Source organism: Eulemur rufifrons, chromosome 8 (assembly GCF_041146395.1).
Source record: "Eulemur rufifrons isolate Redbay chromosome 8, OSU_ERuf_1, whole genome shotgun sequence".
In the NCBI taxonomy this organism is placed as follows: Eukaryota; Metazoa; Chordata; class Mammalia; order Primates; family Lemuridae; genus Eulemur; species Eulemur rufifrons.
This window is the reverse complement of record NC_090990.1, coordinates 18,326,263-18,352,012: the sequence shown is the minus strand read 5'-3', so window position 1 is coordinate 18,352,012 and position 25,750 is coordinate 18,326,263. Positions and strand designations below refer to the sequence as shown.

General features: G+C 59.1%; 3 protein-coding genes across 5 annotated transcripts; all 3 read left to right on the top strand.

Annotated features, from left to right (window-relative positions):
- Positions 1–1,372: 1,372 nt before the first annotated feature.
- Positions 1,373–4,478, top strand: CD164L2 (CD164 molecule like 2). Its single transcript, XM_069477523.1, has 5 exons — positions 1,373–1,460; positions 1,904–2,071; positions 2,173–2,244; positions 2,760–2,804; positions 4,330–4,478. The coding sequence occupies exons 1-5, from the start codon at positions 1,373–1,375 to the stop codon at positions 4,476–4,478; spliced, it is 522 nt and encodes a 173-aa protein (XP_069333624.1).
- Positions 4,479–8,099: 3,621 nt separating this feature from the next.
- Positions 8,100–12,441, top strand: FCN3 (ficolin 3). Of its 2 annotated transcripts, XM_069477521.1 has the most exons (8): positions 8,100–8,196; positions 8,474–8,569; positions 8,951–8,995; positions 9,231–9,263; positions 9,503–9,630; positions 10,896–11,025; positions 11,135–11,269; positions 12,093–12,441. In XM_069477521.1, the coding sequence occupies exons 1-8, from the start codon at positions 8,106–8,108 to the stop codon at positions 12,332–12,334; spliced, it is 900 nt and encodes a 299-aa protein (XP_069333622.1). In that variant the 5' UTR covers positions 8,100–8,105; the 3' UTR covers positions 12,335–12,441. The 2 variants fall into 2 exon arrangements, with proteins under 2 accessions (XP_069333622.1, XP_069333623.1); XM_069477522.1 differs by lacking the exon at positions 9,231–9,263.
- Positions 12,442–14,235: 1,794 nt separating this feature from the next.
- Positions 14,236–25,735, top strand: MAP3K6 (mitogen-activated protein kinase kinase kinase 6). Of its 2 annotated transcripts, XM_069479639.1 has the most exons (29): positions 14,236–14,939; positions 16,226–16,365; positions 16,455–16,478; positions 16,794–16,984; positions 17,103–17,271; positions 17,634–17,740; positions 18,154–18,324; positions 18,412–18,524; positions 18,906–19,065; positions 19,289–19,451; positions 19,528–19,635; positions 19,748–19,797; positions 19,892–19,987; positions 20,144–20,231; positions 20,314–20,447; positions 20,717–20,844; positions 21,088–21,224; positions 21,539–21,644; positions 22,203–22,360; positions 22,458–22,650; positions 22,750–22,888; positions 23,200–23,365; positions 23,515–23,691; positions 23,972–24,077; positions 24,335–24,500; positions 24,590–24,702; positions 24,794–24,867; positions 25,151–25,227; positions 25,424–25,735. In XM_069479639.1, the coding sequence occupies exons 1-29, from the start codon at positions 14,351–14,353 to the stop codon at positions 25,512–25,514; spliced, it is 4,134 nt and encodes a 1,377-aa protein (XP_069335740.1). In that variant the 5' UTR covers positions 14,236–14,350; the 3' UTR covers positions 25,515–25,735. The 2 variants fall into 2 exon arrangements, with proteins under 2 accessions (XP_069335740.1, XP_069335741.1); XM_069479640.1 differs by lacking the exon at positions 16,455–16,478.
- The last annotated feature ends 15 nt before the right edge of the window (positions 25,736–25,750 follow it).

Genomic DNA, 25,750 nt, shown 5'->3' with positions numbered 1-25,750 from the left:
ATTGCTCTGCTGAGTGGAGAACAGACTGGAGCAGGAGGTGGCGAGGGCTCCGGTATGGAAAAGCGAATGGATCAGAGCTACCAGCTGGTACAACTGCTATAGCAGCTCAACCTCGTTCTGAGACAGTCACAGAGGGCTTCTTGCAGGAGGTGGGTTTTTAATGGTGTCTTGAAGGATTAGTTAGATGGAGTTGGGGCGAAGGAGGACCCTCTAGGAGACAGAGCAGTTAGGATAAAGGCAGCGGGATATGAAGGGGGAGGGGGAGGTGCTGTTCCGTCTTCTTGGAGTGTGGGGAGGTAATGGAGAGAGCCCAAGACAAATTAAGAGACTTCTAGAGCCAGGAATCAAAGCGTGGTGGAGGCCAAGCCATTGTTGAGAAGTTAACTAGAAGAGACGTGGTCAAATCCACGGTTTCAGGCGAGCCCTGCTCTTTGGTGCCAGTGTGGGGAGGGGCCGGGAGGCTGAGAAGCCGCAGAAGGAGGGCGAGGGGGCAGAGAGGGCTGAAGATGAGACTTGGTTTCCAACCAAGCAGATGGGCGGAGGAAGACGGAGAAGAGGGGGAGGAGGTGCCCCCTAAGGAGCTTGAGAGGTGGCTGTGGAGAGAGGGGACAACCCAAAGAAGCTGGTGCCAGACCACGATAGGTGGCCTTGGGGAAGGCTGCGGAAAGGCCCAGCTGACCTAGGAATGGCGTGACCCATGAGTTGGCCAAAGGGTGTGGTGGGGCCGAGGCAGACACAGAGGGCTGAGGGGCACAGGGAGGAGGGTGCAAGGGCTGAAGCGAGGTGGAGAGGGGGCACCAAAGCTGGGCCTGGGCGGCCAGAGGCGACGGGCGAACTGAAGCCCGTCCCGAGGGTCACGGGGCCTGGTTGGAGGGCGCACCCGGCAAGGCCTGGCCTGTGCTGAGCCCTGAAGGCAGGAAAGTGACCTCACTTCAAATCCAGATTTTGCCACTAACTCTGTGACCTCGGACTAGTCACTCACCTTTTCTGAGCCTGTTTCCTCACCTGTGAAGCAGGGGAAAAAACAGTCGCTACTTAAAGTTTTCACGAAGCGGCCCTTGGGGGTACCCAGTAACCACCTTTGCAACTAGTCATGGACCCCGCCCGCTTTTGTCCAAGCCCCGCCCAGACCGCTGAACCCAGCCCACCTGACCGCGCCCACCAGCCACGCCCCCATCTGGCCCCGCCTTTCCCTGGCTCACTCCTGGACCAACGAGCCCCGTCCCACCTGGCCGTCCCCCACTGGCCACGCCCCCACTTGGCCACGCCCCGGTTGTCTAGGTCTCGTTCCCCACAAGCTCTGCAGAGCCCAGTCCAGAAGGGACGCGCCACGCCAGCTGTCCGCGGACCCCCAGCTCCCGCCCCCGCTCCCATGGCCGCGCCGGGACCCCGCGCCTTGCGGGCTGCGCTCTGTGGCGGCTGCTGCTGCCTCCTCCTGTGTGCCCAGCTTGCTGTGGCTGGTAACGCGCTCAGGGTCTGATCAGGGGCCCAGGCAAGGGCAGGTGGAGCATGGCCCTCACCCAGCGGCCATCCCAGGAGCAGTCTGGGCTGGGGAGTGGGGAACTTTCCAGACGTGTGCAGAGCTCCGGGGGTGGGAGAAGGGGGCTCTAGCTGTGTGTGGGGCCCTGTGTGATATACAGGCTCCAGGTGTGGAGGATTAGGGACCTTCAGGTGTGTCTGGGGGTGGTGGCTCCAAATGTATCGGGAAGCCCAGGTGTGTGCAAACGGAGGGCCTCTGGGTGAATGAGTGTAGGGGAGGTTCTAGGTGAGGGTAACCATGCGCTTGTGGAAGCTCCAGGTGTGTGCAGGGGTGCGAGCCCCAGCAGTGGCAGGGTGGAGGTGGGTGGGTGATGCCGCTGGGCTTTGAGGAGCTGCTCCCTTCCCACTCCCATTGCACTCCCAGGCAAAGGAGCTCGAGGCTTTGGGCGGGGAGCCCTGATCCGTCTGAACATCTGGCCAGCTGTTCAAGGAGGCTGCAAACAACTGGAGTTCTGTAAGCATTGTGTGGAGGGGGACAGAGCACACAACCTCTCGGGCTGCGTGTGGGAGCAGTGTCAACCAGAGGAGCCAGGTATGCAGTTGGCACCATCCCAAGTTGTGTGTCTCCAGCTCTGAACCCCAGAGCCTTGGCCCCTCTCCCCAAAACCTCTCCCCTGCACCTTCTCCCACCAGGACGCTGTGTGGCTCCAGCTGAGGTAGCCAAGGAAGGTTGCTCTGTCTACAACCGCTCAGAGTCATGTCCAGGTAAGGCAGCTCCCACTGGCCAAAGCCAAGTTGGAGGGAGGGGGCTGAAGTCTCCCCAACCATAGCCTGCCCCCTAGGAGGAACCAGCCTCTCTCCGGGAGTGGACTATACCCACCAATACTTGGGTCCAGTTTCAATTGTCTTTAGCTCACTGAGAAGTCCCTTCCCCCCTCCGGCCTGTTTCCTCATCTGAAAATGGGTGCAGGTGTATAGAAGGATGGAGCATTAGCTCTTCTAATTTAAGGCATGGTAAGGGCTTGGGACATTCAGAAGGGAATGGAGGGGGCTTCCTGGAGGAAGTGACATCCGTGATGAGCCCTGAAGGTAGAGCTGGAGAGAGGGCACATCTGGTGGACGGAGGGAACTGTGTAACTGAAGCTTGAAGGTAGGTATATCAGGTGTCTGGAGCAGGGACAGGGGCTTGATCTGAATCGGAAGTCCAGCTGTGGGCAGGACTTGGGTTTGCGGGAGTCGGGGTAGGAGGCTGTTTGGTCATGCATTCCCCATCTCCCCAGCAGCCCACCACCACCCCACTGATGAACCGAAGACGATCACAACAGGTAGGTACTACCAGGGGGTGAGGCAGCGGGAAGACCACAGGTACAGGGAAAAAACAGATCTGGGCTCAGGCACTGATATGCCCTGTGACCTCAGCCTGTGACTTCTCCCCTCTGAGCTGGTTTCCATGTCTGTGAAATGGGCTGGATTATACCTACCTCGCGGTATTGCTGTGTGGATTTTATGAGAGGCGGCATAGTGCCCACTTGGGTATCTGACTCACTGAAGGCGAAGAAATGACAGCGCCCCTCCCTTCCCCCATCACCAGTTCTGGGAACTCAGGGTGACCCCTCAGGACCTGTCCTTGGAGCTGAGGGTGTGTGGCTCACATTGGAGATAAGATGTCCTCAGTGACTACTGCAACCTCCAGGCCCAGAGAGGGTCACAAAGCAGGTTCCTGGCAGAGCAGAAGCAAGAACCCTGCCCCCCTCGGTTCCCACTGCCCCTCGGAGCCTGGAGGTCAGCAGACTTGGCAGGGATGGCTGGAGAGGCTCTTGGTTAATTAAAGCCGGAAACCGATCTCACAGGCTGCATTATTGATGGCTCGGCTCCCTCAGCGCGAGCCCCAGATCAACCTCGTGTGGCTCACTTCTCCCCTCTCTGCTCCTCTTCCCCCTGCTGTTGCCTCTGGGGCTCCCTGAGCGGCAGCTGGGACAAGTCTTTGCCCTTCATATTCTCAGACCCCCTTACACCACCTACAACCTCCAGGAGGTGGACCCAGCTCATGGCTGGCCCCTGTCCACTGTCCCAGAACGATCTTCCACCCACCAGCCTGCCCTGTCCTGGGCACCTGGCCCAGGGCCTGAAATGGAATCCCTGGTAGGAGTTGATGGGTAACGTGGCACAGTCGGGAGCCACCCAGGCATAGCCTGGCAACCATGCCCCTAAGGCTCTAGCCTCTAAGGGGCAGAGGAAAGTGTCGGGGGACCCTCTGTGAGTATGGCTCTAAGTGTGAGGTGACTTTGGCCAAGTCTGGCCCTCAGCCAGGACCCTCCCTCTGACATGCACTCAGCAGGGTGCTGGCTCTGGGCCTCCACTTCCTCCTCTGCCCCTTTCCTCTCTAAGGCCTCTGACATTGGGTGACACTGGGGTCTCAGGGCTTAGGAGTCCTGAGAAAGGACCTCATCAACTGTATGTGGGCTCTGAACCCTGAGATCCAAGCCTGAAAGGGACTCTGGGCTGGGTGGTCTGGATGCCCGAGTTCTAGATCCATCCTCACCCTGTTGGGCTAGTGAGGGACAGGGAGGCTGGAGGGGAGCTCAGCCACCATCTGGTCCATGTGATCAGGAGGCCCAGAGAGGGTGTGCATGGGGTAAAGCCACAGAGCAACTAGGGCAGAGCCAGGGCTGAACAAGCACCCCTGGCCCCAGCCACTGTCCCTCCCACCAGGCACCCCCCAGCTGTCTGCAGGAGCTGGGGGGAACTTCAGAGCCCAGTGTTCAAGGACCACATAGTGATGACTGGGGCCTCAAGGTGCACCAGTTATGGGGGTTGAGCTTTGACCTCTACCCTGCCTCACCCCTGCAGGGAGCCCCTCAGTCCCTGAGGCCCACAGCCCTGGCTTTGATGGGGCCAGCTTTATCGGGGGTGTCGTGCTGGTGCTGAGCCTGCAGGCAGTGGCCTTCTTCGCGCTGCGCTTTCTCAAAGCCAAGGACAGCACCTACCAGACACTGTGAGTACCTGGCCAGGGCAGAGTCGCAGCCACTTCCCCCTCCTGCCCTGCAGTTCCCCCTCAGCCCTAAGGACAATGACTCCTTCCCAACGTCCCCATGTGAGCCACACCCCTTTTCTCTCTTCCATTTGGGGGGCTTTCTCTGCCAGATGTTGGCTGGGATGAGGACTCAGCCTGGGCCAGGTGTCTGGGAGCCCAGCTGAGCCCTGCTGTGTCTTTGTCCCCTCATGCTGCGAGCAGGGAGGAGAACCAGTAGGTGACAGCCCAGGCGAGCTGTGGCCTGCAGCTCTGTGGCCGTGGGCAGGAGCTGGGGCCGGGTGTCTAGTTTGGTTTCCTCTGAGAAGGGGAGCTGTGCCTGGGCCCCTGCGTGCCGTGTGTGCTGTGGGACGGGTCGCTGCAGCCTGCATTGAAGTGTTTGCTCTTCCAGCCCTGCCTGCCCTCCGGGGGGTGGGGTCCTCAGCCAGCTGAGGCAGGGTCACCTCCCTGAATGTCCTCTCTACCCTCTGCAGAATCTGACCCCGTGGGCCTGGACTCCACACTGAGGGGAAGGGGGGATGCAGAGGCTGCTCTTTTGACCCCTGTGGCAGGGTGGGTGGGAAAAATTTTGGCCACCAATTTTTGGCCCCTGTGGGCACGGAACAGGCCCAGCGCCCGATGTCTGACGTGCCTTCCTGTTCCGGGCCTGGTACCTGCAGCTGAGAGCCTCCCTCAACCACCTCGTGTCTCGTCCGTCGTCCCTGCTGGGCCCCCCAGCCTGGCACCTGAGTTTTGTGCCTGCCGCTTCCCACCAACCTGGTCTAGGCGCTGTCCCCAAATAAAGGAACTCCTTCCAGTACTGTGCTTCATGTCCTGTGTCTTGGGCTCTGCGTGGGTTGGATGGGGTGAGGGTATGGCCACTGTTCTCTCCTTTATTTATTTATTTATTTTTTGAAACAGAGTCTCACTCTGTTACCCGGACTAGAGTGCTGTAGCCTCAGCCTAGCTCACAGCAACCTCAAACTCCTGAACTCAAGCGATCCTCCTGCCTCAGCCCACTGTTCTTTGCTTAATGGGCATTCTGCCTAGGATTGTTGCTGTCACCTTTTAAAATATTTTCGCCTTTGACACCTGCTAACCCTCTCTGCCTGCCCTTGTAGTACAGGTGAGGGTTCAAAGACTCAGGTAAATGCACCTGCCTGGGATCACAGGCTGGATGGGGCAGGGCTGGGGTCTCAGTCAGGGCTTTTCTGACCCCAGTGTGAGCAGAACTTCATCCCCAAGTAATCTCCAGGCTCTCTCAGCCCCCTAAAATTAGGTCTTTGCCCCGGTGCCAAGGTGGAGCACCCCAGGACTCCCAGGCAGCTGTGTCTGGCGTTCCTCACTCAGGCTCTCCTGGAAAGCCCTGGCCCCCGTGCCCCATCCCTCGGCACAGAAGTGCCCCAACTAATACCGTCTCCCACTGATCAGCCACTTGCTGGGGCCAGGCTAGCTAAGAGTTTGGCGTCCTCATCTCATTTAACCCCACTACTGAGCTGGGAAGTTGAGAGGAACAGGGCGAGGGTAGAGAGCTCAGCACAGGGAGCCTGATTGCCCTGTGTGAACCCAAGCAAGTTGTGTAACAGCTCTGGCCCTCAGTTTCCCCATCTGTAAAGTGGGGGTAGCACATCCCAGTGGGACGTGGAGAAGGTTCAGAGCAGGCGTGCGTGCTGTTTGCTTCATTCCAGGCCTCCCGGTCGGCCCTTCCAGCTGTGCAGCCTGTGGCTGGGCCCTCTCACCTCTTCCTCCTGCAGCGCAGCCACACTCTGGGGGCCCCGGCTGCAGGCGGAGCTGCTCTGCAGGTAGTCCCCCCTCCTCTGCTCACGGAGGGCTCGCCTGCCCATGCTCCGCACCACCCACGACGCCAACCACGGTCCACCCCACCCTCACTCGTGCCGAATCTCCAGCCTCTCGGGCATCAGCCCCCCCTTTAATCTCCCCTCCAGCTCCTCGGACCCCATCCTGTTCCCAGCCCGCCTTGCCTTCTCTACCTTCCCAGCCTTCGCACTCGCTGTTTCTCCTGCCTGCATCACTCTTCCCTGGCTTCTCCCTCAGCACAATTTCTCTTTGTCACCCTCGTTTTATTTATTTATTTTTAGAGACAAAGTCTCACTCTGTCGCCTAGGCTGGAGCACCGTGGTGCAGTCAGAGCTCACTGCAGCCTCGAACTCCTGGACTCAAGAGACCCTCCAGCCTCTCAAGTAGCTGAGGCTGCAGGTGTGTGCCATCACACCTGGTTAATTTGGTTTTTTTTTTCATTTTTTTTGGAGATGGGATCTCTCTATGTTGCCCAGTCTGGTCTGAAACTCCTGAGCTGAAGCAATCCTCCTGCCTCAGGCTCCTGAATGTGTTTCAGACCTTTTTCTATGAATTTACAACATATATACACACTCATAACATTTTTAAAATACAAAGTGGGCTCATGCTGTACATAATCGTTCTGCGCTTTTGCCCCTCTCATCACAGATCAGATTCACCCTGACTTGTCCAGATGGTCACAGTTTATTTGCCTGGGTCCTATCAATGGCTGGCTGGGTCATTTCCACGTTGACTCTTACAAGCAGCACTGTGATGGACAGGCTTGTTCGGAGATCTTGGCATGCCCATGGGAGAGTTTGAGGGGGACAGATTCCTGGAACTGAAACTGCAGTTTCAGGGCATCCCTCTCACGGACGCATCCTGCCAGGCAAAGTCAGCCTGCACTTCCCTGATACCACCCGTGCCTCAGCCCGCTGGCACTGGGCCCAGCACAGAGGAGCCCTCAGGGAGGGCTTGCAGAATGAGTGAATGAAGAACGAATGAGGCCTCCCTCTCCTCCTCTACCACCTGAGGTCCCTCTCTGACTCAGGCCTCATCCTTCACATGTGGACCATGGCTGCTGGGTCCTCACTGTCCTCAGCCCCCAGGCACCCCCTGCACAGGCTGCCCTTTCGATTGGCCTATATTACCAGCTGTCTCCTAGGCCTCAAGGGACTCGAGGTTGGGCATGAAGTCACTTCCCTAAGGGGGCTTCTGCCCGGTGGGGGCATGGGACTTGAGCAAAAGCTCTGTGGCTCTGGGCACATGAGTGCCGGAGAGAGCAGAACTATGTCCCATCTCTGGGCCTCAGTTTCTCCTCCTTTCTTCAATAAGTGTTTATTGAGCACCTGCTTTGTAGCAGGCCTGTAACCCAGGGCCAATGATAAGGGCTAAGAGTAAGGCTGGGAGGGTGGGAGGTGACGTGCAAACCGCACTCAGCGTGACCCTGGACTGCAGTAGGTGCCCAGTAAATAGTAGCAGTGGTCACTGTTAAGAGTAGAGACAAGGATCAGGGGAGGATTCCTAGTGGAGATGGCCCTCGGGCTGGACCTTCCTGGACAGGTGGAGCTTCACAGGTAGAGATGAACAAGAGCGTAGAGGGCTGGAGAGGCGGCTGGGGGCCCCGGCAGCCAGGGTCAGAAGTTGGACTCCATCCTGGTTGGACAGGGCAGAGGGAGGAAATGCTCCCACCCCCTGCTGGCTCCAGTCTGGGCGGGGTGTCCCTGGGGGACAATGAGAGGAAGTCTTCTTCCTTCACATCCTTCCACCAGCCTGTCCCCTTATAAACCAGCATCCTTCCTCTGGTGACCGCAGAAAGATGGGCCTCCTGTGGACCCCTCTGTCCCTGCTGCTGCTCCTGCTTGGGGGGCCTGCCTGCCTGAGGGCCCAGGACCACCCCAGCTGCCCAGGTACGGGCCTAGGGTGCCCTCCCCACCAACCCACCTCTCATTCCCTCCCTGGGTGTCCCCCCACTCAGGCTCACCAGTCCCAAGGAGCAGGGTGGGAGTTTGATAATCTGAGCCGTACATGTAAATACATGCAAATAGGATGCAAATCACACAAACCCTTGCCAGCTCGGGAGACGAGTATCCTGACAGCTAGAATCTGGGAGATGGAAAGAGAACTGCAGAGGGGTCTGGGAGAGACAGGCCCACCCTGTGCTCACCCGCCTGTGTCTCGTTGCAGGACCCAGGGAACTGGAAGCCAGCAAAGTTGTCCTCCTGCCCAGTTGTCCTGGAGCCCCAGGAAGTCCTGGGGAGAAGGGGGCTCCAGGTCCTCAAGGTGAGAGATGTGAGAGATGCCGGGGAGCCGGCAGAGCCCTTGGGGGAAACCAGGGTGGCCGGGGAGGCAGGAGTCACTCTGTGCCGAGGAGCCGCGGCAAAGGGCAAGGAGCCCGCTCCGTGCCAGGCTCCAGGCTGGGCGCCCAGCATCCTACAATCCACTCTGCCAGGTAAGCAGTATCAGTTCTGTCTACCGAGGAGGAAGATAAGGCCAGAAGACGGTGAGTTTTTTGCCCACAGTCACAGAGCTAATGAAGGATGAAACTGGGATTTGAACCTTCTTGCTCCAAATCCCTTGGAGGTTTTTGTTTGTTTGTTTGTTTGTTTGTTTTGTCGTGGGTATGGGGCAGGACTCAGGGGATCTCTGCATCTGGGATTTCAGGGCAACCTGGACCACCAGGCAAGATGGGCCCCAGGGGCGAGCCAGGTGAGTGTGTGGGCTGGTGGCCTCCCCTCCTTTCTCTGCTTGTGTCCCTCAAATAGAGGGTGGGAAGTCTCCATTTGGCGCTGCTCAGCAATAGGCCAGATTGCCCCCCACAAGGGGACGGGAGGCTGGGAGGAGTCGGGGGATTAGGAGAAGGGGTACCTGATCCACACTGGTTCGTGGGCCTTTCCCTGGGGCTGCTCAGACCTCAAGCCAACGCTCAACCTTCTCTGGGCAGGCGATCCAGCCAACCTGCTCCGGTGCCAGGAGGGTGAGCAGTCTCCGCAGGCGCCAGGAACTCGGAATCAGGCGGTGCAGGGGTGTCGGGGACCACCACCCTCCCCCTGCCCGGCGTGGCCAAGCCCCTCCCCACAGCCCTCCTTAGGACTCTTCCTCAGGGGCCTAAAGGAGCCAAGGGGGCTCCTGGGCTCCCACACTTGATCCATTGCCCGGGTGTGGGGTTGGGGAGTAACTTGGGGGCCCCCCCCTCAGTTTATCTCCCCTTTCCAGGCCCCAGGAGCTGCCGGGAACTGCTAAGCCGGGGCGTCACCTTGAGCGGCTGGTACCATCTGTGCTTACCTGAGGGCAGGGCCCTCCCAGTCTTTTGCGACATGGACACCTCAGGGGGCGGCTGGCTGGTGCGTGTCTGAGAAACCAACTGGTAGGCCAGGCCCAGTGGTCACTTCTGGCCCCGGCCCCTAGGGGGAGCCAGAGCCCGCCGGAGCAAGGCATTCCTTAGCGATTCACTGCCACGTCTGCCCAGCTCCCAGCAGGGCTGAAGAAGTATGAGAAGGCTTCACAGAGGAGGTGTCATTTGAAAGACATGTGAAGGCTGCGTAGAAGTTCTCTAGACAGATGTGGCGTGGGGGGGGGGGGGCGTTCCAGGTAGAGGTAAGACAAACTCAGGGAGGCAGGAGAGTACAAGAGGGTTTGTGGGACTGTGGGTAGGCTGAGGTCTGCTGAGGTGGGCCAGGCGTGGACAGAGGACCTCTGCAGAGGCCAGGTCATGGAGGGCGCCAAATGACCCGCTGAGGAGTGTGCAGGGCACTGGGGGGCCACGGGAGAGTGTTAAGCAGGGGAGGGACAAGGTCAGACTTCTGTTATAGAAAGATGACTCAGGCTACACGGCACAAGGTGCATTGCAGTGGGGGACAAGCATGGAGGCAGGGACATGGCTTAGGATGACTGTAGGGGGCTGGGCAGGAGAAGACAGTGGACAGTGGAGCAATGGAAATCAAGGTGCTTAGGTGGAACGACATTTAGGAGGAAACTCCGCAGGACCTAGGTGCTGCTTGGCTTGGCTTGGAGGGACGTCTGGGTAAGGCCAGGTTCCAGCTTGGGCCTGTGGGGCTAAACTCTCTGCTTTCAATATCCTGGTTAAATTAAAGCAGGTTATTTTGAGTCTAACTCCCAGCAGGACTGACTGTCTCCTGAGGGCAGAGACTGTTTCTGTCATTTCAGTCCTCCCCAGGGCTTGCAAGGCTAAGGTGTGAAGTTGAAGTGTCAGTGTCAGTAAAAGTCAATAAACGAATGTGGAGTTCATCAATATATCAATATATTCACAGGCAAAGCTCACTTGAAGGAATCACTTTTTTTTTTTTTTTTTTTTTGAGATAGCGTCTCACTCTATCTGCTAGAGTGTAGTGGTGCAATCGTAGCTCACTGCAGTTTTGAACTCCTGAGCTCAAGCCATCCTCCTGCCTCAGCTTCCCAAAGTGCTGGGATTACGGGTGTGAGCCATTGCACCCGGTCAGAAATTGCATTCTATCAACAATCCAAAGAGAGAGGAAGTGTCTACCCACCTCTCAGAGTTCACGTGTGCTCAGATGCCACTTCCCTGTGCTTCCCCGCAGCCCATGCCCAGCCCCGAGTAATAGCTGGTGTGCTGCCCTCTCCTCCCTAGGTGTTCCAGAGGCGCCAGGATGGCTCTGTGGATTTCTTCCGCCCTTGGTCTTCCTACAAAGCAGGTTTTGGGAGCCAGGAGTCTGAATTCTGGCTGGGGAATGAGAATTTGCACCAGCTTACTCTCCAGGGTGGGTTCCCTGCAGGGTACGGGGCCCTGAGGGGTACTGTCTGCTGTCCTGAATACCCCCTACCCTGGGATCTGAGGGTTCCCCTGTACCTGCATCCCCTTCCTTCCAGGTACCTGGGAGCTGCGGGTAGAGCTGGAAGACTTCAATGGCAACCGTACCTTTGCCCACTATGCGACCTTCCGCCTCCTGGGGGAGGCTGAGCACTACCAGCTGGTGTTGGGCAAGTTCTCAGAGGGCACTGCAGGTGGGTAACCTCAGGTGGGGCCCTGGGGAGGGAGGCTGGATCCTTTCCCAGCACTGCCACTGCCTCTATGAATGACCAAGGGCAATTCCTTCCCCTCTGTGGGCCTCAGTTTCCTCATCTGAGAAATGGCACTTATGAGACAGGATGGTGCGAGAGTGAAGAATTTGGGCTCTGGAGGCAAACAGACCTGAGTCTGAGTCCAGCTCTTCTACTTACTAACTAGGTGACCTTGGGCAAGTCCCTTCCTGTTCAGAGCTTCATTCTGTCTCTACAAGATGGGTGGGGAGAGGGAGGGGCCCTGGGTGCCGTGGGAGGCTGTGTTTAGTGTTAGCCTTCTCTGCTTCGGAAGAGGAACCAGGGAGGGCTTCTTTCAGAGCAGCAGTGACTGTTGGGGAGAGATTTGAAAGGGGGAAGTGGTTATGGGGAGGTGCCTCAGGGGAAGCCCCTTTCCTGCCCAGGTGTCCCCAAGGTTCCTCCTCGCCGTCCCTGGCAGAGTTGCTCAGGCTGCTTCTGGGAGCCCAGAGGGGACAAGAGGAGACAAGGAGCTAGAGGGAGGCTGGGGAGGGGGCGGTGGTGGGGGAGGTGAAGTAAGGGGGAGAGCTATTGGCTTTGGAGCCAGAGAGTCCTGAGTTCAAGCCCCACTGCCGCTGTGACTAGCTGAGTGACATTGGGCAAACAATCTGGCCCCTTGGTGCTGCTGTTTTCTCACGGAGCCTGATAAAATTCACCGCCACGTTGCTCTGAGGCTCCTATGACATAGTATCGCCAAAGGTGCCAGACATGGTGCTGGGAGCCAAGGTGCCCTCCGTCCCCTCCCTGCCAGGGGACTCCCTGAGCTTCCACAGCAAGAAGCCCTTTACCACCTATGACGCGGACCATGACTCGAGTGGGGGCAACTGCGCGGTGGTTGTCCACGGTGCCTGGTGGTACGGATCCTGCTATCAATCCAATCTCAACGGGCGCTACGCAATGTCCGAGGCCGCTGCCCACAAGTACGGCATCGACTGGGCCTCAGGCCGCGGTGTGGGCCACCCCTACCGCAGGGTTCGGATGATGCTTCGCTAGGGCACCCTGGCAGCCAGCACTCTCATCTCTCCCATACAGCTTCCTACCCATGGCCAACCGACTCTGCTTCCTTGGCCGCATTTAAAAATAAAACAATTTTAACCCTTTCTTGGCTTTCAGGACTCTTCCAGTCACTGGGGAAAACCTTAGAGGGCAGAGCAGGGACACAAGTTCCAGCTCCACTCAAGGAAGAACTTCCTTCCAGTCAGGAAGATGGAAGGGACAGCCTCATAAGGTGGTGAGGCTTCTGTCTCTGGAAGCGTGCAAGACAAGGCCAGAGGAGCATATGGTGCAAGGACTGGCAGAGATTCAAGCATCCAGGGACAATCTCCCTGGGCCCTTCAGGTCCTGCAAGTGGTTGGTTTTGTGGTGGGAATTGCGCAGCAATTGCCCCAGCATCCTTTGCATTGCTCGCGCCTGCCCCTTGTAAGTTGTCTGTTTCCTACCGTAGCCTCTGTCACAGGCCAAGTCCTCACCCTCTACTAAGTCTCTCCTTGTTCCATTGGGGGCCGATTGGAATCTAGGGTCAGACTAAGGAGGGTACATTTTTCTTCTATGAGGCAACAGGGCAATGAAACAGCAGCCACTGGACTAACATTTATTGAGCAGTTTATCTGTCCAATGTCACATTCTAGTGACAGAAATAAATTATTAGGAGTCTGACAAGTAGTCCTGGGATTGCACCCTGCTCTATCATGTAGTGATCTTGGACAAGCTACTCAGCCTAAGTCCCCAGTTCCTGATTTCCGGGACCACTGAGGTTTACACCAGGTTGTTGCTTCAGCCCCTAATTCACACAATGAAGTTGGGGATTCTTGGGGATTTGAAGCTGGGAAGCTGTTGCAGCCCAAACGGCTAGGATTTCTAGGGTTCTCCTTCAAAGGGCGGCTAGAGAGACGTTTACAGGGAAGTGCTTCGTAGGTGCCATGGTCACGTTCTGGGTAGAAGGCAGCAGGGCTCCACAGCAGGTTGGGTTCTGCGAAAGGCAGCCCCCGGCAAGAGGGTAAAGGCTGTGGCTCAGATGCCCAGTCCCACTCCAGGGCTGAAACTTCTGGGCAGGCTGGCCTTCCACATCCCCGTCCCTGCCTGTGCGTGCTGCGCCCTGGAGAGCTGTTCTGCGCTGTGTTCCGCACACCCTGACGTCTCTGGAGAGCCCTTCATTCAACAGATGGCGCCTCTTCCTTAGCCCTGGTCTGGGCACACACCTCATGAGCCCAGTCCACAGTGGTTGGCATGTACAGAGGCACAGGCTGTTCTGGAAGTGGCCAGTCTCAGAGGTTCTGGCGGGAGAGTGTAACCAGCTCCATGAACCCCTATGTTTTTTATAATCTTCTCCCTTAACTACTTGACTCTTAGTTGTTTCTCAAAAATGATGGACTTCTGGCCTGAAGTGATCCTCCAGCCTGGGCCTCCCAAAGTGCTGAGATTATAGGTGTGAGCCACCACATTGGCTGAAATGATGGATTTTGTACAAGACAAAGGAGTTGAGATTCTGAAAGCCCCAGAGCAGACTTCCTGACGCCAAGATTCACTATACACCCCCACAACCTGCCGCCGTGCAGGTAGCCCCTTGTGAGATACACCCCGACCTGCCCCCAGGTACTGTGGCCCCTCCTTTAAAAGTCCACGAATCCCTTAATCCGGAGATAGGTTTGAGGCAGCTTCTCCCGTTCTCCTGGAAGGACGTCTGTCCTATTAAAAATTCCTTTCTTCCTTGGCAATCCTGTCTCAATAATTGGATTTTTGTGCAACCAGCAATTGGACCTACACGGAAACCCCCTTGCGGTTTCGACAAGAGGAGGGAGGGGAGAGGCCGAGTCCCAAACTGCTAGGGAGTGGCGCTGCCCTAGGGCCGAGGGTGGAGCTTTCCCCGTCGACCGGGAATGGGCTGGACCCAGCCTACATGTGAAGGCAGGACTGAGCGTGGGCGGGCGGTCCCTTGAGGAGTCTGGGAGGTAGACACCGCCGCACCGAATCCCGGGAGCCCCCACGTGACTCTGAGCCGCCGATCACCGGATGCCCCAGATTCCTGGGACCCAATCCCCGATTTCAGATCCTCAGGAACTTGCAAGCCCGAGCTCGGATTTCTTCCTAAACTTGATTCCCGGAACGGGACGTCCGGCAGGATTCCGGATCCCCACATCCTGTAGGAGATTGTCCGATCCCGACCGGATTCCCGAGCGCGAGATTCCCGGATCCGCAGGCCCAGGCTCCTGCCCCGCCGCGGGTTCCCAGCGCCCCGCGCCCCGCGCCCAAGCGCCCTGCATGGCGGGGCCGTGCGCCCGGCCCGGGGCGCAGCGCGCCGGCAGTTGCTGGCAGGACCCGCTGGCCGAGGCGCTGAGCAGGGGTCGGCCGCTCGCTGGGTCCCCGGGCCGGGGCTGCGCTCGGAGCCGGCCGCTCAGCGTGGTCTACGTGCTGACCCGGGAACCGCGGCCTGGGGTGGAGCCGGGGGAGGGAACCGAGACCGAGCCGCTGCCCCTGCGCTGCCTGCGCGAGGCTTGCGCGCAGGTCCCCGGGCCGCGGCCGCCGCCGCAGCTGCGCAGCCTGCCGTTTGGGACGCTGGCGCTGGGCGACACCGCGGCGCTGGACACCTTCTACAACGCGGGTGAGCGCGCGCCGGGGGCGCGGCCACTCGGGGCGGGGCCGGGGTGGGTACCGGGTCTAGGGGCCTTAAGGTGAGGCAAAGCTGCGGGACTTGAGGCGGAGCCCTGACAAAAGTCGAATTTAGGGGATCTGGAGCGTTGCCGGGCTCGGGATGGGACTTTGGGATCCAGGCCCGGTTCCGGGGTTCCGAGTCGGGGCTTAAGCACCCTTCAGTCTCGGCTGTGCCCCGCGAGCGCGGCAAGGACCGGGCGGAGCTTAGGAGCCTTGGGGCGGGGCTGTGGCGTCCCACGGGTGGGGTTGGAGAACTCAGCTTGGGACAGTCTCGCGGGGACCTCCTAAGGGCAGATCCCGGGAAGGCAGCTTGGAGTAGGGAAAGGAGGTGCACCTGGGAGGCTGGGGTTCAGGGGTCCTAAGGATTCTACTTCCGAGCATCCGGCTGGAGAGGCAGAAAGGGAAGTGAAGGGACCCAGCGGGACCGGATTCTGGGAAAGAGAGTTTAGGTCAAGAGGCCCAGGCAGCCAAGAGGGAATGGGCGGGGCAGGGGCGGAGCTGGAGGAGGGCCAGGGCCGATCGGGGGCGGGGCCAGAAGGTGGCTGTTCCAGCGCGGGTCACGGCTCCCTCCTGCCAACCCTGGTGCCCCGCCCTCGGTACTTGTGCATCCTGGAGTCCGGGAGCTGTGCTTCCTGGATGTCCGTGAAATCTCAACCTAAAAATGAAGGCTGACCCGACCTCGAGGACACAAAGACACACACAGTCATCGACAGACTAACAAATCGCATACATGTTGACTTACCCAGGCTCTTGCAGACCTTGTCCCACACAGAGATACAGTGGGACACAGTAAGCTATACACACACCCACCCACCCAGCCACACACACATAGACACAGCGTTGTCTACACACATTGGTGGTGCCGGCCCCTTTAAAGGGGCTGGGTTGGAGATCTGGGGGGGGGGACTTCTGTGTGTACACAACTGCCTTCCAAATGGCCTGGAACAGGGTCTGAGCTGGGGCACAGCCTTCCCTCCCCCATGCCTGGTACTCACAGGGTCTGAACAGTGGGACCAAGGTCCCAGCCCAGTGAACCCAACTCTGCTCTTGCAACACCACAGATATCAGTTCTGTGAAAGAGCCAGAGGGAACCTAAAAGGGAGAAACTGAGGCCCAGAGCAGAATCAGAGCCTGCTGGTGTCCCACAGCAAGGCAGGCTGAGCCAGGATAGATCCCCAGGCTCCTTCCCTGCCGAGCTGGGCCTCGGGCTCAGGGCCTGCTCCTCTGTGCCCACAGACGTGGTGGTTCTGGAGGTGAGCAGCTCTCTGGCACAACCCTCCCTGTTCTACCACCTCGGCGTGCGTGAGAGCTTCAGCATGACCAACAACGTGCTCCTCTGCTCCCAGGCAGACCTCCCCGACCTGCAGGCCCTGCGGGTAGGTGGCCAGGGGGCTGGTGGAGGCAGGCGCAGGGTTGGGGTGGCATCTACCCAGAACACCAGTTTCTGACTGTCTGCCTCCTGCAGGAGGATGTTTTCCAGAGGAACTCGGTGAGCAGAATCTACCCCTCACTTAAGTGCCCTTTGACCTCCACTGTGACTTGTGACCTCTACTAATCTTCCTGGCCTCTTCAGTTACCTCTGACCTCTACTAATCTTCCTGGCCTCCTCAGTTACCTCTGACCTCCTAATGCCCCCTGATATCCATATGACCCTCTGTTTTGTTTCCTATTGTCACGTTTCATGAAGTGTGCCCTTTCCTGCTGTCCCAATCCCCACTGGTGCTGACCTCTGACCCCATCACTGCCCCTCTCTTGCCCTGTGCTGACCTCTGATCTCCACTGATCCCTGCCTCCCTCCCACCAGGATTGCGTTGGCAGCTACACACTGATCCCCTATGTGGTGACGGCCACTGGTCGGGTGCTGTGTGGTGATGTAGGCCTTCTCAGAGGTCTGGCTGATGGCCTTGTACAGGCTGGAGTGGGCACTGAGGCCCTGCTCACCCCTCTGGTGGGCAGGCTTGCCCGCCTGCTGGAGGTCACACCCACGGACTCTTGGTAATGGGGACATCCAGGGAGGGCGCACCGGGAGGAGGCTGGTGAGGGTACCGTGGGCCAGGGCCGAGACACAGGCCCCACCATCCTCTCTCCCTGCCTCCCCTGTCCTGGGCGTCAGTGGCTATTTCCGGGAGACCATTCGGCAGGATATCCGGCGGGCACGGGAGCGGTTCAGTGGGCAGCAGTTGCGGCAGGAGCTGGCCCGCCTGCAGCGGAGACTGGACAGCGTGGAGCTCCTGAGCCCCGACATCATCATGAACTTGCTGCTGTCCTACCGCGACGTGCAGGTGTGTGGCGTTGAGCCAGTCTGGCAGCATGCGTTTGAGTCAGACACACCCAAGTTCAGCTGTGCCGCTTGCTCACTGGTGGCTTAAAGCAAATTATCAAACCTCTCTGAGCCTTGGTTTCCTTCTTTGTAATCATGTCACTGACTCCCAGGGCAGTTGTGAGGTTGGGAACACCCAGCATGGGGCACATAGTAGGTGCTCCCTGGAAGGTGTGGTGTCTGCTGTACCTCTGGGTCTGAGGGATGAGTGGAGAGGATGGCGGGTGGGAAGGTGGGATGTCAAGGGTGGGACAGGACACTGGCTCAAGGTGTTCCTCAGGGGCTGGGGCCAATCATGGCAGAGCTTGCTGTCCCCTCATGCAGGACTACTCGGCCATCATTGAGCTGGTGGAGACGCTGCAGGCCTTGCCCACTTGTGATGTGGCCGAACAGCACAATGTCTGCTTCCACTACACGTTTGCCCTCAATCGGTGAGTGGCAGAGCAAGGTTGGGTCATAGGCACATGGAGGTTGCTGTGGCCTGGGTCTCTGCCATGCAAAGTCATTGCTGTCTGGGATCACTGCTGTTCAGGGCGGCTGCTGTCAATAGGTCCCTGTTGTTTTGGGTTACTGTTGCCTGGGTGGGGGTAGGGGAGGTGGTGCTGCCCTTAGTGTGGTCACAGCTGTCCAAGGTCACTGCGCCTTAGAGTCATTGCATCTAGGAATCACTTCCATCTAAGGTCACTACCCTAGAGAGGTCAGTGCTGGCCAGGATCACTGTCATTTTGGGGTCATTATAGTCAGGCTTCTGGAAAGGTCCCTGCTGTTAGGGGTCTAGGGGTCCCTAGACAGAGTGGGTCAAGGCCACCAGACAGGTCCTGAGCCCATCTTCCCTCTTCCCTAGGAGGAACAGGCCTGGGGACCGGGAGAAGGCACTGGCTGTACTGCTGCCACTGGTACAGTTTGAGGGCTCTGTGGCACCTGATCTATACTGCATGTGTGGCCGTGTGTACAAGGACATGTTCTTCAGCTCTGGCTTCCAGGACGCTAGACACCGGGAGCAGGCCTATCACTGGTAAGGAGCACGGTGAGGGGCGGCGGGCTGAGCCAGTGATCTGAGAGGTGGTGCCGTGGCATCAGTCGGCCCTGTGCCCCACCCCAGGTACCGCAAGGCTTTTGATGTGGAGCCCAGCCTCCACTCGGGCATCAACGCGGCTGTGCTCCTCCTTGCTGCTGGCCAGCACTTTGAGGACTCCGAGGAACTCCGGCTAATAGGTGAGCCCAGATCCTGGCTCCCTGTCCCCTCCCCCACAGGGCCTTGGAGGGGCCTGGGAAGAGGTAGGGAAAGAACACTGGGCAGGAGCTAGGATTGAGTTCATCTGTTTTGGACTATTCTGCCTGTACCCACACCTGGGTCCTCGTGACCCTCAGGAGCTCTGGGGCCCACAACTGTTCCCAATCTCATACCTGTGTTCAATACACCCTGAGTTCCATGTATACTTGTTCCCAAACCCTCACCTGTGCCTGAGCTCCTACTGCCACCTGCAACCTTGCCACCCAACGTTTTACCCATATCTATGTTCATTCCCACCTGAATGGTAGGCCTCACCCACACCTGCACCCTCACTCACTGGAGTCCACACCCGTCTCCCCCAGGCATGAAGCTGGGCTGCCTACTGGCCCGAAAAGGCTGTGTGGAGAAGATGCAGTATTACTGGGATGTAGGTTTCTACCTGGGAGCCCAGATCCTCGCCAATGACCCCACCCAGGTGGTGCTGGCTGCAGAGCAGCTGTACAAGCTCAATGCCCCCATATGGTAGGTGGCCCCCTCTGCATTCTTGACCTGGCCTGGGCTGCCAGCTCCTACCCCCATGTTCACTGGCACTCTAGCCTGAACCCTGAGCCAATGACTTGGCCACTTTTTGACCAGTGCCCGTAGCACCCAGTGCCCATGGTCTGGCTACATCCAAGCCAGTTTACTCTCCCTGGCAGTGCCGGCTGGTGCCTGGGCTGAGCTGAGGACAAGGCTGTGCCTGCAGGTATCTGGTGTCTGTGATGGAAACCTTCCTCCTCTACCGGCACTTCCGACCCATGCCAGAGCCCTCTGGAGGACCTCCACGCCGTGCCCACTTCTGGCTACACTTCCTGCTACAGTCCTGCCAGCCATTCAAGACAGCCTCTCCCCAAGGGGACCAGTGCTTGGTGAGGCCACAGGTGAGGGGGACCTGGGAAAGGAATGAGTCCTTTCTGACCTACCCCTCTCCTCCACTGCCCACAGGTGCTGGTCCTGGAGATGAACAAGGTGCTGCTGCCAGCGCAGGTTGAGGTTCGGGGTAGGGACCCAGTGAGTGCCGTGATCCTGAGCCTGCTGGATGGGGAGACCCAGGTGAAGTCGCCTCTTAGTTCCCTCACTCACATCTAACTTAGAGACTTTCTCCCATCCTCAGACCCCTTTCTTGTCCCCAGGACTCCCCATCAAACCCCATTTCTTCTCGCAGGACGTTCCTGCCAGCTGGACCTTCCCAGTCGCCTCCATTTGCGGAGTCAGGTGAGAGGCAGGACCTGGAGCAGACCCGGGTTGGAGGAAAGGGGGCGGGCGTTGCGGCAGCCTGTGTCTCACCGGGTCTTTCGTCCTTTCCCAGCGCCTCCAAGCGGGACGAGCGCTGCTGCTTCCTCTATGCGCTGCCGCCGGCCCAGGACGTCCAGCTGTGCTTCCCCAGCGTAGGGCACTGCCAGTGGTGCGCGCAGCCTCTCGTGGTCGGGGTACTCAGAGGGCTGGGACGCCCAGGGGAGTAAGGGAAAGGAACGGACGACGTCCGCAGGTGCTCCCGGCTTTGGAGGGGACGGTTCCTGTCCAAGATGCCCCCCGCAGGTCTGACCTCCCCTTCCCTCAGGTTCTGCGGCCTGATCCAGGCCTTGGTGACGAATCCGGATTCCTTGGCGCCCACGGAAGCGGCAGAGGGCGTGGGGGAGGTGCTGGAGGTGAGGACGCGAGACTGGGACCTGGAGGAGGGCGACCGGCTGCGGGCCCAGCTGAACCCCCATCTCGCTCCGCGCCCCGCAGTTTGATTACGAGTACACGGAGACGGGCGAGCGGCTGGTGCTGGGCAAGGGCACGTACGGGGTGGTGTACGCGGGCCGCGAGCGGCACACGAGGGTACGCATTGCCATCAAGGAGATCCCGGAGCGGGACAGCAGGTGCGGTGCTCCCAGCCGCGGGCGGGGTGGAGGGCTCGCGGGGGCCCGAGTTGGGGGGCTCTATGGACGGGCCCGTGGGCTGAACAGCCGGGGCCGTGCGGGCGCGGCTGAGGTCCGGAGGGTCGGGTGATAGGGCTGCGGAAGGTCGGAGACCCGCTTGTGGGCGGGGCGGATCCCCGGGGGCGTGGCCTGGCTGGCACCAGATAGGGTATTGGAAAGGCTTCTCTGCCCAAATCTGTCCCATTCCTTTCTCCCCCACCTCCCCCCAGGTTCTCTCAGCCCCTGCATGAGGAGATCGCTCTCCACAAACGCCTGCGCCACAAGAACATCGTGCGTTATCTGGGCTCAGCTAGCCAGGGCGGGTACCTTAAGATCTTCATGGAGGAAGTGCCTGGAGGTACCTGCCCCGTGTGGGATGGGAATGAAACCCGAGGTGTGGGGATGGGTGGGGGCAGGAAGGGGTGGAGAGCCCTGAGGGGAATAAACCCTAGATGTGTGGGTGGTGTAGCCCAGAATTAGCTGACGAGTGGCATTGGCTGATGGAGTCTGGGCTATGGCATGGGTGTGTCTGGGTCTTGAGAGGAGAAATGTGGGCTGGAATAGCAGGTGCCAATAACGAACTTGGACTGTACCTGCCCAGGTAGCCTATCCTCCTTGCTGCGGTCAGTGTGGGGACCCCTGAAGGACAACGAGAGCACCATCAGCTTCTACACCCGCCAGATCCTGCAGGGACTCAGCTACCTGCACGACAACCATATTGTGCACCGGGACATCAAGGCAAGTCCTGGGGCAGGCCCACCCTGGCCTGTTGGGGTTTGCAGGGAGGGGAGGAGACATGGTTTCAGAGGTTGGCAGTTTAGATTAAGTGGGCAGACCTAGTGCAAAGGGTGGGGAAGGTTCCTTAGAGAAGAAGTTCCGCCTTGAAGCCAAACCAGATGCCAGCTCCCAGAGGGGCATATAAGTGGGATGGCAGGGGGAAGGCATTGATAGAGGCAGGGCCAGGCTGGGATCCCCAGGAGATGGGGTCCCAGGAAAATTCCAGTTCTGCTCTCAGGGGCCCAGCTCAGTGTCTACTAATCACCATCAATCAGGGGGACAATGTGCTGATCAATACCTTCAGTGGGCTGCTCAAGATTTCTGACTTTGGCACCTCCAAGCGGCTGGCAGGCATCACACCCTGCACTGAGACCTTCACAGGTAACAGGTGTGGGGCTGGTGCATGGGGATGCTGACCTGGAGCAGAACTCCCAAAGCCTTCTAGGGAATAGGGTGTCTCCCAGGAATGGAGTTAGAGTCCTAATGGGGGACGAAACCGAGGCAGGTGATTCGGCCAGGGATGAGGGGTTGGAATCTTGAACTGGAGCTTGGATAATTGATGAAATTGAAGTTAGCACCTGAAGTGGATCCCAGGAGTGTTGATGCAGGCCAACGTGGGTGTGGGAGGACAAAGGAGGTGAGAGTTCAGGGAGGATGATGCAATCCAGGATATGTGATGCAACCCTACTGTGGGTGAGTCCATGAATATGATGGAGGGTAGGATGAGTGTTGAAAGCCTTGGCAGGTGATGGAGCCTAGGGTGGGTGATGAAACTCAGCAAAGATGTTTGATGGCCAGGGTAGGTGATGGAATCCATTTTGGATGATAGATTCAGCATGGGTACAGGTGGCCAGAGGATGCTGGCGTTCCACTCTCCCACATAACCCCCACCCCATGAAAAAGCCTACACAGACATTGTTGCTCCTGTTCCTGTCCTAGGGACCCTGCAGTATATGGCTCCAGAAATCATTGACCAGGGCCCACGAGGGTATGGGAAGGCGGCTGACATCTGGTCATTGGGCTGCACTGTAATTGAGATGGCCACAGGTCGCCCACCCTTCCACGAGCTGGGGAGCCCACAGGCTGCCATGTTTCAGGTGAGACCCCACAGGGTCTGGCCCATGGAGATGGAGTGGGGCCAGACTGGGCCTTCAGCACCTCTAAACTTGACTTTTGTTTTCCCTCCCCCCTCAGGTGGGCATGTACAAGGTGCATCCACCAATACCCAGTTCTCTGTCTGCTGAAGCCCAAGCCTTCCTCCTTCGAACTTTTGAACCAGACCCCCGCCTCCGAGCCAGCGCCCAAGCACTGCTGAGGGACCCCTTCCTACAGCCTGGGAAGAGGAGCCGCAGCCCTGGCTCCCCCCAACATGCTCCACGGCCCTCAGGTTCTTTGGGGGTGGGGGAAGGGAGCACATTGGAGGGCTGAGGAGCCACGGAGGTGATAGGGCTGGGGGGCCCAGCTGACAGCCTTATCCCTCCCTCAGATGCCCCTTCCACCAGTTCCATTCCTTCAGCTGACTTGACCATCCAGTCTCAGACTTTCCCACGCCCTCAGGCACCCTCTCAACACCTGCCCAGCCCACCGAAGCGCTGCCTCAGTTATGGGGACACCAGCCAGCTCCGGTGAGAGCCTGGGGTCCTAGGGGTGGGTTTCTTTTGCTTAGTTTTGCCTTTGTACTCCTTCCAGAAAAAGCCCTCCTTGGGGGCCTGGGCACCTTGCCACGTGCCAAGGATGGCATCCCATGCCTGCTGTGCCCTGTCCCAGAAACTTTAACTTGTACTTGTTGTGCCCCCTCAGTGCTGGGTTTATTTCTTTTTATCCCTGTGAGGTACGCATAAAAGTAGAAGCCCAGGATTCAAACCGTGCAGCAGAGGTGGCTGGACGGTGCTGCTGCCCGCCCTCCATCAGCTGCTCCCCATTGTATTGTGCCCAGGGTGCCCGAGGAGCCTGGGGCTGAGGAGCCCGCGTCCCCGGAGGAGAGTTCGGGGCTGAGTCTGTTGCACCAAGAGAGCAAGCGCCGGGCCATGCTGGCTGCGGTGCTGGAGCAGGAGCTGGCCACGCTGGCGGACAATCTGCTCCTGGAGCAGGAGCAGGAGCAGGTGGGCGGCCCACCCCAGAGCCCCCTGGTGGTCGAGTATGAACAGGACTCCTGCAGATGATCTCGCCCCACCCGCAGCATCTCTCTCGGCTAGGGTGGGGACATCGGGTGGCGGCGACACTGGCTGACAACTCCTCTCTTCCTTCTCAGGGTTCCCGTCTGGGCAGGAATCATGTAGAACAGCTGCTGCGCTGCCTCGGGGCGCACATCCACACTCCCAACCGCCGGCAGCTGGTCCAGGAGCTGCGGGCACTGCAAGGGCAGCTTCGAGCCAAGGGCCTTGGGCCTACACTTCTGCATGGACCGCTCTTTGCCTTCCCGGAAGCGGTGAGGGGGCTTTCTGGCAGTTAGGGCTACCCAGTAACAGACAATGAGCTTCCTGTGCCTGGAAATGTGCAAGGACTTTATGTTCCAAGATTCTGTGTCTCTTCCTGGAAGACAGGGCCATCAGGAAAGGGACGTCTGCCCAGTCCTAGCTTCCCAGCCCTTCCCTTCACCCCAGGCCCGCCCACCCCACTTGCCTCAGCAGACTTTCTGGCCTTTCCAGCTCAAGCCCCACCTCTAGTTGGGGCTCAGCAGTCTCAGCAGCGGTCTCCCTCCTGTCTAGGTGAAGCAGATCCTCCGCAGGCGCCAGATCCGCCCACACTGGATGTTCGTGCTGGACTCGTTGCTCAGCCGCGCGGTGCGGGCTGCCCTGGCTGTGCTGGGCCCGGGTAGGCGCAGGAGGGAGGCCAACCGGCCCACGGCGTGGGTGTGGCCCTTGGGGCCGTGGCGAACGCCAAATGGGGTGGGTAGGGGGCGTGGCCTGCGGGGCCGGGATCCGCAGCGGGTGGGGCGTGGTTAAATGGACCAGAACCATTTGGGCCCCCGCAAAGAGCCCGGTATCCGGGCCCAGCCGCCCTCGCCGGTGTCCGGGGGTCCCAAACAGGCGTTCTTGCCCTGCCTGAGCTCACCGCACTTGTACTGGCAGAGGTGGACGAGGCAGTCCCACCGAGGTCAGAGTTGAGTAAAGACGGGGAGTCCCAGCAGAAGCAGCAGGAGACCCGAGTCCAGCAGAGCCCGCTCCCCACGGAACCCGCGCAGGGCCCCCCGCCTCTCATGGTGCAGCTGAGCCTCCTGCGAGCAGAGACTGATCGGTAAAGCCCCTCAGAATCGCCATAGGCTCCGCGCCAGCGTCAAGCCGCTCTCCACTCGCCACTCTATTCTGCTCTCTGCCCTCCAACAGGCTTCGCCAAGTCCTGGTGGAGAAGGAATGGGAGTGCCAGGCCCTGGTGCAGCGGGTGCTGCAGCGGGTGAATGCGGAGGCCGGGACCAACGCCCTGGCCTCAGAGCCCCCAGGTGAGCGGGCCTGGCTGGAGAACACTAGTGGTGGGTGTGGGGCAGCTTCTAGCAGGAGGCACACCGGGCTCATCACCCGACTTCTTGACAGCTGCCCTCCCAACTGACCAGGGCCTGGTGCAGTGGCTACAGGAACTAAGTGTGGATTCAGCCACCATCCAAATGGTGAGAGGGGCTGCTGGCCATTCCTAACCCCAACAACCACAGACTCCATCTCTGTCTGTCTGTCAGCTCTTCTCACTGTTCCCTCTGATGCAGAGAATCTCAAAAATGGATGAGCACTTAGTATACTCCTCCCATTGTACAGATGAGAAAACTGAGCCCCAGAAAAAGGGGGAGATCTGCCTCAGTATTTTTGCAGTAGAAAGGAGCTAGTATCTGGGTCTTTGGACACATCTTTCTGGAATTTTATCTGTCCCTGTTTCTGTGGGTCTTTGTCCATAACCAGCTGCTGAACCACAGATTTACCCTCCATGCCCTGCTCACCTGTGCCACCCGAGATGACCTCATCTACACCCGCATCAGGTACATCTTGGGCCCTCCAGGGATGAGCCATCCTTATGGCCTCATGCTGGCCAGCGGCAGGCCTGCCTAGGTTCTTCCCTGGAAACTACAGGGGCACCTAGGTTCCCTGAGGACAGAGGGGGTATCGGGCAGACAGTGGGTACCAGAGAGAGCCCAGGGCCTTCTGGCTGAGCCACATTGAGCCCACTACTCCCAGGGGAGGGATGGTATGCCGCATCTGGAGAGCCATCTTGGCACAGCGAGCAGGATCCACACCAGTCACCCCTGGACCCCGGGAGGCTGAGTGAGCACATCGGAGGCAGGACAGACGCAAGGATGGATGACTGGAGAAGATGCAAGCTGCTTCTGACGTGCCCACCCCAAGACCCACGGGCAACTGCAGGAGGCCAGGTGGGTGGGGGCCAGGGTAGGGCCCAGGCCTAGCCCCAGTGTGGGGAACCAACCAGAGGCACCCAAGCACACTGAGCACTACCAGACAAGAGATTATTAAACTGAACACTTTTGTACCCTTGTCCTGACAATT

Excerpts from the sequence above, each read along its gene's own strand:
- FCN3 (XM_069477521.1), top strand. The coding sequence starts at position 8,106 with ATGGGCCTCCTGTGGACCCCTCTGTCCCTGCTGCTGCTCCTGCTTGGG. Across the intron at positions 8,996-9,230 it reads GGGCCCCAGGGGCGAGCCAG|GCGATCCAGCCAACCTGCTC; the intron begins GTGAGTGTGTGG and ends TTCTCTGGGCAG. Across the intron at positions 11,270-12,092 it reads GTTCTCAGAGGGCACTGCAG|GGGACTCCCTGAGCTTCCAC; the intron begins GTGGGTAACCTC and ends CCTCCCTGCCAG.
- MAP3K6 (XM_069479639.1), top strand. The coding sequence starts at position 14,351 with ATGCCCCAGATTCCTGGGACCCAATCCCCGATTTCAGATCCTCAGGAA. Across the intron at positions 24,868-25,150 it reads ATTCAGCCACCATCCAAATG|CTGCTGAACCACAGATTTAC; the intron begins GTGAGAGGGGCT and ends GTCCATAACCAG. Across the intron at positions 25,228-25,423 it reads CTCATCTACACCCGCATCAG|GGGAGGGATGGTATGCCGCA; the intron begins GTACATCTTGGG and ends CACTACTCCCAG.
- CD164L2 (XM_069477523.1), top strand. The coding sequence starts at position 1,373 with ATGGCCGCGCCGGGACCCCGCGCCTTGCGGGCTGCGCTCTGTGGCGGC. Across the intron at positions 1,461-1,903 it reads TGCCCAGCTTGCTGTGGCTG|GCAAAGGAGCTCGAGGCTTT; the intron begins GTAACGCGCTCA and ends TTGCACTCCCAG. Across the intron at positions 2,072-2,172 it reads GTGTCAACCAGAGGAGCCAG|GACGCTGTGTGGCTCCAGCT; the intron begins GTATGCAGTTGG and ends TTCTCCCACCAG.